At 45.5% G+C, this 14,001-nt stretch overlaps 1 protein-coding gene across 2 annotated transcripts in view; it reads right to left on the bottom strand.

Annotated features, from left to right (window-relative positions):
• Window positions 1–615: 615 nt before the first annotated feature.
• Window positions 616–14,001, bottom strand: part of PTGES3 (prostaglandin E synthase 3) — a 185,739-nt gene continuing 172,353 nt past the window's right edge. For both annotated transcript variants that reach the window (XM_086959916.1, XM_086959920.1), the window contains one exon: window positions 616–2,257. In XM_086959916.1, the coding sequence (XP_086816042.1) occupies window positions 2,238–2,257 (20 nt within the window). In that variant the 3' untranslated portion in view covers window positions 616–2,237. The remainder of the gene's footprint in view (window positions 2,258–14,001) is intronic.

The raw sequence follows: 14,001 nt of genomic DNA, 5'->3' as shown, positions 1-14,001 counted from the left end.
TTTTTGCAAATAAATGGCTTACATTTCATGCTAATGGTCTTCTTGGTTGGTTGAGTTTCTCTTTCGCCTTCAGTGTCCTAGATTCCAGTCTGATCCCAAAGTGAGCATCTTGTTGGATTTCTGAACCCAATGGTAGAAAACGTTAGCTAGAGTAAAATCTATATCCTAGTGCATTGTGGACTTTGCTGACATGACCACAAGTTATAAGCCACTCGCTGGAAACCGAAAAAGTGTGTGCAAATATACAACTTGTGATAGTCCAAACCCCCCACAAGATGGCAGGAGCGCACAACATGAGATCAAACACAAGTGCCCAACTTGGCTTTACTTTTAATAGTTTATTTTTATAGCTAAAAATCTAAAAATAATCTAAGTATGGAGGTAATGATCACCCAAATACACATAAAAATTAGTTTATTGAATTGGTAGACCAGAATTCATGATGGGAGACATGGTTAACTTTGTGCACCTGCCAATGGCTCTTAAGATTCTCACTTTTGCCTTTTTGTTCACTTCTGAACACGAACTGCTTGGCTTCAAAATACTACTTTAAAAAGAACATTCAAGGAGAAGGAAAGACTACAGGGAAACAAAATGATTAATGAGACGTTAGCATGGAGTCTTCAACAGTTTATTAGAAAGCATGTAGACACATAAAAAAATTCCCACAGTCTAAACAACTTTCTTTCACCTGATCAGTCCCCAAAAAAATCTAATTTGATTGTGTATTAACATTTTGTTACTCGTTTTCATATGAACAGTGCAAATACAGTTTGGTCTAATGTGTAGACTGACAAGCGACAATGTACAGCTGTTCTCACTCTTCTGTACCGAGAGAAGTAAAAGCTCAGGAGGCGAACAATACCAAATGTACAGGCTTCACCTAGTTAAGCAGCAATGCAACAAAAAGAAAAAAGGAATTAAAATATTTTTTTATATTTTTCCATTTACTTTGCACTCTTCGTTTCCAGTTCAACTACCTCTAAATGTTTAGCTCCCTGCCAAATGGCAGTTAAAATAGCACACTGTAGAATGAAATAGCACGATGTTACATCAACAGAGAGCTTACATTTTCCCTCTTAATTAAATGAACATCTCCAAAATCCAGCACCATTCCTCATTCTTTTAAAATCACATGTTCCAGCCATTACAAGAATGCTAAGCAAGCAGTAATGCAGCAGACATGCTCACTATCTGAACTGCTTTATTTCAGCCTATAGGTTATAGCCTTCAATTCAGCAATAACCATACAAGCATTTGAGAAAATAATAGATTGTTCAAAGGTGGCTAACATTCTTGGGTAAAGTCTGGAGACTAGATGTGGTTTTAAAAGTTTTAAATACAGGTTACCAATTAAGAGGTTAATCTAAATGTGTCCCTAGCTGCAGCTTTGCTTCTCATACAGTTTATATATTGAAGAGAAGCTAGGCAAGCAAATCTAAACAAAGAGGTAAGCAAGCTTTAAAAGGGCCCAAGAAAGAACTGGTAATGAAGAAGAGCAGTGAATAAGGTAGGAATTTACGTTTAATTCTGTCTTCCTGCCATGAAGTGCGAGCAGCAAGTGAGAGGCAAGGGATATGAGTGAGGCCTTTAGTATGACAGTATTCAGAACACTAGTGAGCGATTAAATATATTGATCGCAACTATTTTCTTGAAATAGAACAATGACAAATCAAAAAGAAAACCCTGAAGACTCTCCTGAGGTATAGTAAATGTTAACAGTTCAATGTTCAAGCCAAATTAAAAAAAAAGTTTGCACATCCAGTTCCAGTCCAGGGTAAAAAGTCAGAGCCAAATGTTAAAGGTTTAAAAAAATCCACCCACAAACACTATTCATAGTGGTGTAGTAGTCAAACTTTGTTTTCCCGCTGTGAGGATGTTTGGCTTGGGGGTAAAAAAGGCCTGGAACGGGTTTGCTTTCATTGTCTATACCTCAACACAATCCTGGAAGTCCGTGGAAAAATGTTCATGCATAACATTATTGCGTCACATGGCATAAGACAGTCCTGTACAATGGCACACATAAACCCTCCATGAATCCTTCTTTATTTTTTATTTTAGTATGCAGGAAAATGGCTTAGAAGATGTAATAAACCTGTCTTCTTAGCGACCAGCCTGGGAATCTTAAACTTAATTTTAAAAGTGTATGATGAAAAATCAAACTTCCCTCACCCTATCCCCCCCAAATTCACTCCTTCTCACACTCCTCAATCCCAGCAAAGTCTGAAGGCAACTTCTTACTCCAGGTCTGGCATTTCTGTAAAGAGATACAAATAATCAGTTTACAAATGCAATAAACAGCATTCAGGTTGAAACAGCATTTGATATACCATTCTCTCCTGGGCTTATATACACACATACTGCTGTCTAAATTGTCTTCCTTTTCAATTCTAACTACTATCATATATATTCTGTCTCCCCTAACTAATTTCAAGCCAGCTCTCAGTCTTATAAACTCTACTAATCTAGAAGTGTCAACCATTGCTGAGGAGGCATGTTCATCCTGCTTAGAAGCACAGAGAAATAACTGCCTAGTTGTAATTTCTGAATTACAACCTGCAGAATCCCAGCTTACCACCAGCAGCTACTGTACCCCCCCCCTCCCCCCCTAGCCTAGGCATTGATATTCCAAAGCCTAATAGGGCTCAGGCATTCTAGGCATGACCAACATATCAAGTTATCCATGTGTGTGGGAGTTGTGCAAGTAGGAGTCCAGACAAGATGAAGTGTTGAAGGTTTCTGAAAGCTGTAATTGTTGAGGTGTGCTGGGCCAGGTTTATGTAGTGCCTTGAAAGTGTGGGTGAGGAATCTAAATTGTGCTAGTTTGTGAATGGGGAGCCAGTGGAGCTCCTTAAGGTGTGGTGCAATGAAAGTGCGGCATGGGAGGTGGAGTGATTCTGGCTGCAGTTTTCTGGTGAGTTTTTAAAAGATCCTGGCATACAGGACGTTCCTAAAGTCCAGCTTGCTTGTGACCAGGGCATGTATTATTGTTTAACAGGCGCAAATTGGGAACGATTTGAAAATCTTCCTCAGCATCTTCAGGGTATGAAAGCATGAGGTGCTGAAAGCATCAACTTAGAGGGTCATGCTGAGCTTGCTGTTGACGACGATCCCGAGGTTATAGGTGTTGGGAGTCAGTCCTAGCTCATTGGGCCACCTGGTGTAGTCCCACTGTGATGTGCCTAATTCGGCTTTGAAGGCATCTTTACTAAAGCCATAAATATAGAATATTCCAGTCCAGGGACTCCAGAACACTTTAGAAAAAAACTATTTTTTGCATGTCTAGTGTTGGAGCTAATAGCTGCCATTTGCTAAATACAGCTTCGACAAGTAACATTTCCTTCTCCATCATGGAGCATAACAGCAAGCTTACCCAAAAGTAACAAATTACCTGTAATTCCAGTTCTTCAACATGGATATATTTGACATATTTTCTACACACAAGGGGTCCTGAGGGAGAAGGAAACCCTGCCAAAGTCGTACTGCTCCCTGATTAATGTAGGAACACACAGAAGTATGTCTGGGATATATGGAGGGAAAGGAAAACCTTTCAAAAAATGTTATATGTTGAAGAATGCTTTTCCTAGGACGAGAACCCTCACTCACCCTTCTCTAACATGCTTCATCATAGGGTTCCCTCCCTCCTCACTCCTGCACTGCAAGGTACCTGTTGTGGGGTACAACTTTCAAAAGGAGAGGTGTTTTTTGGGGTAGATAGAGGAGCAAAAATGTTTAGGTGATGCTCAGATTGCTGACTTGCTATTAAGGTAAATATGAAAGGAGTGATTAGGATCTTGGTAGGCAGAAACTCAAACTTATTCTGGGGCCTCCAATACACAGGATTAGAAAGCATGACATGAAGTTTGTTAAAAACACTTCCTATAGCAATCAAGGTCAACATGTTTTTGCCCTTCAGGAACCCCAGCCAGGGTTCAGGGACAATTGTCAGGACCAAAAATCGATGTCACTCTGCAAACAAATGTATGTAACAACCATATACTGCTCATCATAGTAAGCTAGAAAATACAGAGCAAATGGCCCAAAGTGTCAAAATCAAGGGATCCACTTCGGTATTAAGTAAGAAGACAAAACAATGAGAGGATAAGAGCATTCAAACATCTGACAACGGAGTGAGTATCTGAAACAGTGACTGGGTGAGATGAGTCAATCAACCAACCACCATCACAATACACACTAGTGTTTTGATAAAACGGGTCATTTCTTATTTTATAATCAATGTTTTACTCATTCTGAAGTCTCAAAGGCTGCCCATCACAGAGGACAGTAAAGTACAGAGGAATAAATATATCAGATAGGAAGTGTAAGATGAGGCCATGTAGACTCTCTGAAATTTGTATTATGCACTCTTGTTGCAGTCACTATTGTTGCACATGAGCAGGTTTGTAAATATACATCATTTAGTGTTTTCTTAAAATCATGCATACTTGTAGCGTGTGTTTCTTGTTCGACAAATTGCTAAGTGGACCATGGCACACACCAGTCAGTATCTAGTCCCATGTGAAGTGTTAAGTGCACTAGTACTCAACTATAGAGGCAAGTAAAATTGCAAACATGGGACTGGATTCCGACTACATGTTTTGAACGGTTTCCCTTTCTCCCCATATTTACCAAACTTACTTCTGTGTGTTTCTACTTATATTTTCTATTTGTTAACATGATTGATTAATTCCCGGTCGCAGGGTGGGAATTCCCGGTACATTAAAATAGTGGTATAAAGTGTAAAAATATACAACATAGTATATAATGGCAAAAGACGATAGGCCTGAAACAGTATGTTTAGTAACATCCACTTCATTTAAAAGAACCCAAACTTTAGCCAATGAGGTGGAAGCTCAAGCACTCCTACTCCCCCTACAATCCACAACAGCTCAGAATTCAAAGCACAAGTATGAGAATAAAATACAATGATCTCCGACTAGGAAGGAGCGAGGGTAGCAAGTAAATATATAAAAGATACTAATGTTGGGGAACTGGAGTTACTGGTAACATTTCTTCCCCAACATTGGATCTTTTAGATATTCACATTCTTGAATCAGAATTGCAAGCAGTGCATATGAAACAACGCGGGATGCAGGCTCACCTTTATTTAATGAGGATTCTTCAGGACTGCCAGTACCGCTTCCTCGTCTAGGCAGGAATGCTTTGTGAAGGTATGTCTGCTCCTCCAGGTAGCTGCATGGCAGATGTCTCAACGATAACGCAGCACAGAGTGCTAAAGTCAAAGCCATGCCCCTAAAGAGGAGGCCTGGCTTTGGCATGACAGAAAGCAATACAGGCTGAGAGCCAACAAACTATTCCCTGTTTAGACAGGGCTTGAACTTTTCGTGGCTAAGCAAATGATACAAATAAATGGTCTGATGTGCGAATGTCCTTTGTCTTGTCAATAAAGAACTGGAGATACCTAAGCAAATCTAACAAATGTAATGATTTTTCAGCTGGGGAGGATGGCTTGGGAAAGCAAGATTGGAGAATGGCCAGCTCATTCAAATACAAGTCAGTAGGCACCTTAGGAATGAATTTAGGGGTGGTTCGGAGTATCACTTTGTACCTTGTGAACCGGAGAAAGGGTTCTGAGAACCTGAATCACTGACTTTATCCTAGCGGATGTCAAGAGCCAAGAGTAATGCTGTCTTCCATGAAAAAAATTAGGACTGCTCCATTTATAAAATCAAAATGAGGCAACCTCACCTGACTTAGGACAGCATTAAGCCCTCATGAAACTGGGAATAGGTGAAAAACTCTAAAGAGACCTACTCTAAATTGTTTAATGATCCTTTGGGAAAACAGTAAAACTGTTAATCCTTACAATTATGTAATTTCAGCCAGATGGACCCTGACTGAAGAATATTTGAGACCACTTTTGGTGAAGCTGAAATACAGCAGGATCCGAGAATGCTTTATTTGAAGCAGATGATGATCCATTATTCGGCACCAGACAAATGCTTTCACAGAGCTGGAAGTCTATTAGGTAGCTAGAGCACAAGCCTGTGCCTGAATCTGTTTACACTCCTGCGGGAAATCTAGATGGCCAAATTCTAGGTAATCAGGTACAATAATTTCAAATTCAGCGACTTGGGATTGTGGTGAAAAATTTCTTCTTGTTTTCCTGATATCTTGGGAGGCACCTTCAAAGGAATGACTGGACGTGTGGCGAACTGCAGCAGCTCTGTGTATCAGTACTGCTGAGGCCATACCAGAGCAAAGAAGATCAGAATGCAATGGTCTACCTTCGCTTTCTTCAACACCCTGGGGATCAGGGGGGAAAAGGAGGAAAGGCATAGGCAAATATCTTAGATCAAATGATCAAAAGAGCATTGCCCATTGTCTCCGGGATGCCAAAACCTGCTCACGAAACACTGGTACTTTTAATTGTTTGGAGTGGTAAACAGATTGATTGTGGGGTGACTCCACTGATTGAAGAAGCCATCCACCACCATCTGCCAGCTGAGTGCATCCACCTGATTGTTCTGGAAGCTGGTAAGATGTCCCGCAGCAATCTCTCTATCCTGAGAGAAATGGCCCAGTTCCACAGCACCAGTCCTTCTGAAAGGATCCTGAACTATATTACTCCTTGCTTGGCTATGTAGAACATGGATGTTGTGTTGTATATTCTGATTAGGACTGACTGGCATGCCACTCTGGGAAGCAACGCTTGTAAACCTTCTCTCATAGCGTGGAGTTCCAACACAATGATGTGTAGCTACTTTTCTGCATCGGATCAAACCTCTAGTTGAAGGCTCTTGGAGGTAAGCCTCCATCCATCCATGGATTAATCTGTGTTGAGTAATAACCTCGGTATTGGCAGGAAGGAAAGAATGAACTGGGTTTAGGTTTGCCGGAATCCTTCACCACACTAGAGCTCATTTCAAGTGACTTGTGACAGACCATACCTTCCCATGAGCCATCCACCCATCTCCATTGCAAATCCAGTTGCTGCTAAACAGGTCTCATATGTAGTCTGCAAAATGGAATGAGGCCTATCCATGTCATCTGGCCTAACATGTACTTTTATTGCCTACCTGTAATTAATTGTTTCCAGCCAATAGTATGTGACATAGTCTAACTTTACCACTTTCTGCCAATGGAAAAGCTTTTCCCAAAAGAGTTTAGTACTTCTCCCAGAAATCTGATCTTTGTTTGGGACTGCAACAATGACTTACCTGTTCAAAGTGAGATCTAATCTCCAGAAGGGTTTGATGCAAGCATTCATGGAAGAGTTTGCTCTTTACCTGGACTTAGTTAATTTTGTCCCCGTGCTGCCCCTGGTTTCCCCCCCCTGTGCTGCTGACCCCTGCACCAGATTCCCGCCGCCGGGGAGTGTAGCCACGCCCCCTTCCTCCCCGCCTCCCAGCTGCCCCTCCCTCCCTGCACTTCGCCATAAATGGCGACCGTGCGCACGCGCAGCGGGTGCGCCGATTGTGCGCCGAAGGCGCGCCAAAGGTAAGCCCGTCCGCGCCCAGCGCTAGGACCCCTGGCCCCCGCCGTACGTACGACGCCGCCACCCTCAACGCACTCAACGCCGGCAGAGTCCCGGGCTGCTACCGAGCCACCCTGAGACACACCCACGGACCCTTCTGCTGCAACGCCTGCAAGTTCACCTGCATCCGGACCTGTACTACTCCAGAAGTGCCCAAGACCTCGACGAGCAACAGCAGCAGCCACCTGAAATGCATCCTGCTCAACACCCGCTCCGTCCAAAGGCACGTCATCGAGATCTGGAACTTGCTCGACACCACAGCCCCAGACTTCGCCTTCTTCACGGAAACCTGGATGAACGCCTTCTCCGCGCCTGACATCACCATCCCAGACGGCTACAAGATCATCCGAAGGGACCGCATCAACCACACCGGAGGAGGCATCGCCATCGTCCACAGGAACACCATCCGCATCACGACCAACACCGATGACACCCTCGCTACCGCCGAGCACCTGCACTTCCAAGTCCACATCAACCCCAAGACCACCCTCAGAGGCACCCTCATCTACAGACCCCCTGGACAACGCTCACAATTCAGCGAAAACATCGCCGACTTAATCAGCCCACACGCCCTCCGCTCCGCTGACTACATCCTCCTCGGGGACCTCAACTTCCACCTGGAGAACGACGACCGCAACACCACCACCCTGCTGGACAACCTCGCCAACCTGGGACTCAAGCAACTGGTGACCACCCCCAACCGCTACGCCGGACACACACTCGACCCAGTCTTCTCATCCAGCAAGGACATCGCCTTCAGCCACGCCACCGGGCACCACTGGACGGACCACAGCTGCGTCCACTTCAGCTTCACAAGGACCACGATCCACCACCACCAGCAACAGGCTGCACGCAGGAACTGGAACAAGATCACAGCCGACCAGCTCGCGTCCTCCCTGAGCACGAACCCTCCCACCATCACAACGAACCCTAGCCAGGCGGCCACCAACCTCACGAAGTGGATCAACGACTGCGCAGACGAGCTCGCCCCCCTGAGGACCCCGCCCAGCAGACCCGGCAGCAAGAAAGCCCCATGGTTCACCGACTAACTCAAGAGCTCCAAGAAGAACTGCTGAGCCCTCGAGAGAACCTGGCGCAGAGACCCAACACCGGACAACATGACTGCCCTCAAGCTAGCCACCCGGAAACACCACCAACTCATCCGCGCCACCAAGAAAACCGCATTCAAGGAATGACTGGACAACAACGTACACAACAGCAAAGAACTCTTCAACATCGTCAAAGAGCTCTCCAACCCCAACGCCGGAAACAACGACATCACCCCTTCGCAAGACCTCTGCAACTCCCTCGCCGCCTACTTCCACAACAAGATCGCGGACATACACAACAGCTTCAGCACCCAACCAACGAGCACCACGACCGAACCACCGCCCCCCACCTCCACCCTCCGCGCCTGGACTCCGATCAGCACCGAAGACACCGTCCGCACGATGAACTCCATCCACTCCGGATCTCCGACCGACCCCTGCCCACACCACATCTTCAACAAGGCAGACGCTATCATCGCACCCCACCTGCGGGACATCATCAACACCTCCTTCGACACCGCTACCTTCCCTGAGAGCTGGAAGCACGCCGAACTCAGCGCTCTACTCAAGAAGCCATCGGCTGACCCCACCGACCTCAAGAACTACCGCCCCATCTCGCTGCTCCCGTTTCCTGCAAAAGTCATCGAGAAGACTGTCAACAAGCAGCTGGCCGCCTTCCTCGAGACGAACGGATCCCTCGACCCCTCGCAGTCTGGCTTCAGGGCCAACCACAGCACCGAGACCGCCCTGATCGCAGTCACCGATGACATCCGAACGCTGCTCGACAACGGAGAAACAGCGGCCCTCATCCTCCTCGACCTCTCCGCGGCCTTCGACACTGTCTGCCATCGTACCCTAGTACAACGCCTCAGCAACGTCGGAGTCCAGGAGAAGGCACTGGAGTGGATCATCTCCTTCCTCGCCGGAAGGACACAGAGAGTCCGCCTCCCCCCGTTCAGATCTGAAGCCACCAAAGTCATCTGCGGCGTCCCTCAAGGCTCCTCGCTCAGTCCAACCCTCTTCAACATCTACATGAGCCCCCTCGCAGACATCGCACGCCAGCACAACCTCAACATCATCTCCTACGCCAACGACACCCAGCTGATCCTCTCCCTTACCAACGACCCTGCCACCGCCAGAGCCAACCTTCACGAAGGGATGAAAGAGGTAGCCGAATGGATGAAGAACAGCCGCCTGAAACTGAACTCGGACAAGACGGAAGTCCTCATCCTGGGATCCTCACCCTCCGCCTGGGACGACTCCTGGTGGCCCCCCCGCCCTAGGCAGCGCACCCAAACCAACAGACCACGCACGCAACCTGGGCTTCATCCTGGACTCCTCCCTCTCCATGACCAGACAAGTCAACGCCATCTCCTCGTCATGCTTCAACATCCTGCGCATGCTAAGTAAGATCTTCCGGTGGATCTCCACCGAGACCAGGAAGACGGTCACCCAGGCCCTCGTCACCAGCCGTCTGGACTACGGCAACACCCTCTACGCCGGAACCACCGCCAAACTCCAGAAGAGACTCCAGCGGATCCAGAACGCCTCAGCACGACTCATCCTGGACATCCCCCGTCACAGCCACATCTCCGGACACCTGAGAGATCTGCATTGGCTCCCGGTCAACAAGAGAATCACCTTCCGTCTCCTCACCCACGCACACAAAGCCCTACTCAGCCAAGGCCCAGGATACCCCAACAGCCGCCTCAACTTCTACGCTCCCAAACGCCAGCTTCGTTCGACCAGCCACGCCCTCGCCGCCGTCCCCCGCATCCGCAGAGACACCACAGGGGGACGGCCCTTCTCCTACCTCGCCGCCAAGACATGGAACTCCCTCCCCACCCACCTCCGGCTGATCCAAAAAGGGAGTGCCTAGAACTGATGGTACTGACCCGCTACTGAAAATCGAAGGTACTCTCTGTGCTTTCGATGAATGTGTATGGGTAAGTAAGCATCCCAAAGGTAAACAAAAATCCCCTTCCTGCATCATGAGGAATTCTCGCAAGGTAAGCATCCAAAATTACATTATTTAGAGACTTGTTCAGCTCTCTCAGACCCAGAATTGGTCTCAAATGATTGATTTTTGTTTAGGAAAACCAGTTCTAAAAACCTTGATTCCTTCAATATTTGGAGACAATCTCTATGGTGCCTTTACAGAGAAGCATGAGAATTTCCATTTGCAGCTGCTTCAGATGTTCCTTTCTTGGTGCACAAATTAGGGGGTTTCTGAATGAACGCCAACATATGCCAGGATTGAATAGTATGACTCACCCATTTTTCCGATGTGATGTTGTTATATGCAGGAGCAAAAAGGTAAATTCTCCCCCCTACCTTTTGAGTACCAGATGGGAAGGAGGGAAGCTGGGAGTCGAGCTCTATTCTGTCATTGGTTCATACTTGTGAGGAACCCCTCTTCCTTCCTGAAGACCTCCCATAAGCTTGTCTTTGGCTTAGATGGAAAGAGTATCCTCAACTGTATCCAGACTGTCTGATAAGATCGTCCCTGAACATCTTTCTGAGCCATGAAAATTAGATATCCACAATCTGCGATATTGCAAATTTCCTAAAGCCTTTGCAGTATCATTCTGTTTTAAGGCCCTATAGAGCCTCCTCAACGTCTTTTCCAAAATGAGTTTGGCCATCAAAACGCATGGCTTAAATCTTAGATTGGACATTTACACTTGCCTTGCCTCCTTAGCACAGTACCTCCCGCGAACTGGCGAAAACCTGCATTTGAAGCATCCATCACAGCATCAATAATGAAAGAGGTTAGCACTCCTTCCTTTAGATACCTCCGGCAGTTTCTCTCTTATCCTCAGAAATAAGATCCAGTAATGGAGCTATGTCATGCCACATCTGGTAATCATAACGAACTAGAGTTGCCAGGGTATTCCCAGGCTTTATTGAGGTTGCTCTCAGAGTATATTCTCTGGCCTAGATTGTCAATACATTTGCTATCCCTGTCTGGTGGACTAGTTGAAACTTATCAGTGTCTTGGTTCTTCTTTGAACAGCTGAAGCAATTAGTGAATCCAGTCTAGTATGGCCAGTGAGGCAGGCCAGAGATGAATCCGGTGCCTTGTACTTTTCCAGAAACAGTATCAGAGCTGGATGCACTTGCTTTACTAGCACACAGGAGTGCTCAGGTTATCCACCTTACGCCTGTAAGGTCCTTTCCGTTCTACATCTTCTGCCCCTAGAGGACAGTAGGGGCTCCATCCTGATCACCCTAAAAGACTGAACTTTCTCCGACTACCCTTTAGAACACCCTATTTACCCTTGGAGTGCAGCGGACCTCTGTGTTCATTGGTTCTTCTTTGAACAGCTGAAGCAATTAGTGAATCCAGTCTAATATGGCCAGTGAGGCAGGCCAGAGATGAATCCGGTGCCTTGTACTTCTTTCCCAGAAACCGTATCAGAGCTGGAATGGTAGCAGGTGTCTTCATAAATTTCAGACATTCTGACCACGCAGTCAATAATAGGTATTGAATTAACGTTTTCCAGCGGTTGTCCTTTAAAGCCATAAAGAAAACATGGTTGAACTACAGAAGTAATTGGTAGGTTGAATTTCTGGCCAGCCCTTTCATTCAATGAATCTAATTTGAAGCGATCATCCGTAGCATCTTTTGAAATTGGTCTATAATTACCACTTGGAACAACAAAATCTCAGTAATTTTCATCTCTTCCATCACAGTCTGTTGGTAGCTCACTTTCCTCTTCTATATTAGAATAGAAGGAAACCAAGCCAATATCATCCATGTCTTCTTCATGATGTGGGAGAAGGGGTAGCGGCGATGGCTGTTTAGGAGGTGAAGCTAGTAAAGGAGCAGGTTGAAGAGACAGGAGAATGGGAGCAGCAGGTAACCCCATGGTAGGATTAATAATTGGCTGCAGTGATAATTTAGTAAAATAATCCATCATCTGTTGCAATGTTGATAAAAAAAAAAGGCCATAAGTACATGGACCATATCTGGCTCTCTACAATAAAAAGGTGCTTTCTGTCTGAAATCCATTAAAGCACTTCCAGACTTTAATTCCTGCGGACATACATTCATTGTAGGGCTCACCAAAATCCACTGTGTCCTCTTCAAAATCTGAAACATAGCTCACATCCAATTGCATTGGGCTGTAAGTTGTTAGTGAGGCATAATCACTAGCATCTCCTTGATTTGACTGCAATAATCGCATCGGAGGGACATCCATCACTCTTAAAGGTGTAAAAACATCTCCTAGGTTTTTCATTTACTGTGTGGATCCCAATGGGGATCCTATAGACGGTATGGTCTTTGACGTCGATGGTAGGGTCTTCTCTGTCGATAGTACAGTCTTCGTCAACGGCAGGCTCCACGAAGACATTGTCCTCACTGACAAAAAGCTTGACGTTGACAGTGTGGTAGTAGACGGCATCTTCGACAATGAAGACTTCGTCTTCGTCTTTGCCAAAGTTTTTTGTGAAGATTTCTTCTTTGTCACAGGTGAGACTCTAAGTAAATTGATCAAGCTCAGGAAACTGTAAATGTCTCCACCTGTGCGCTGCCTTAATGGAAGTTCTGGGGGGGGGGGGGGGGGGGGGGGGGGAGCACTTATGTAATTTTCCCCTGAGGAGGGGGCATATCCTTTACAAGGAGAAATATTTATGTCAAGACCGGAGGCTAGCATTATGCATATATCTTTTATTGTCAGCTCCTTGCAGCACTTCAAAGCAAAACACCACCAAACATAAAATTCCAGAACTAGAATCTCCTTTAAGTCTATATAACTCATCACAGCAGCCACCTTCCTCTTACCTACTGCTCCTTGACAGATAAGTACCGCATGGATATATTTCAAGGAGGAAATAATATATTTGAGGAAACCAAGACAGATGGTTTTTCCAAAAGAGTAACAGAATTTGGTGAGAACAAAGGTGCAGGAGAGGTTAAGGAAAAAAGCTATTGAGAGCTGCAGAGGGGAATTGGACTTGTCTATACCTTTTTTTTGGTGAGAAAGACAGACCAGGGCTGGCGACCTGTAATAAATTTGAGGGAACTGAATAGATTTCAGACTTACTGGCATTTCAAGATGGAAGGCATCTATCTATTACAGGATATTTTTTAAAAGGACAAACGATTGGCTGGGAAATTGGGTTTGAAGTTGGTTTCTTTTACAATTCCAACAGAGATTAGCAGATTTCTTCATTTCAGGTGGTTAGAAGTCCTGTATCAATTTACATACCTTCTTTTTGCCATGACATCAGCACCGTGGAGCTTTGCAAGAGTAAAGAGACAAGTAGCGACGTTTCTCAGAGAGGTATTCGGATGATCATGTATTTGAACGATTTTTTAATAATGTCACAGCATCAAAACAAGTTTAAAGAGCAGCTACATTTAACTAAGTCTGTTGGAATCTCAAGACTTCAGGATCTACAGAGAGAAGTCAGTTTTGAAGCCCAACCAGGGTTTGGAATTTTTTG

The sequence above is a fragment of the Lissotriton vulgaris genome, chromosome 1_1 (genome assembly GCF_964263255.1).
Source record: "Lissotriton vulgaris chromosome 1_1, aLisVul1.2, whole genome shotgun sequence".
NCBI lineage: Eukaryota > Metazoa > Chordata > Amphibia > Caudata > Salamandridae > Lissotriton > Lissotriton vulgaris.
The sequence above is the reverse complement of the archived record's forward strand: the minus strand, read 5'-3'. Positions and strand labels throughout refer to the sequence as shown.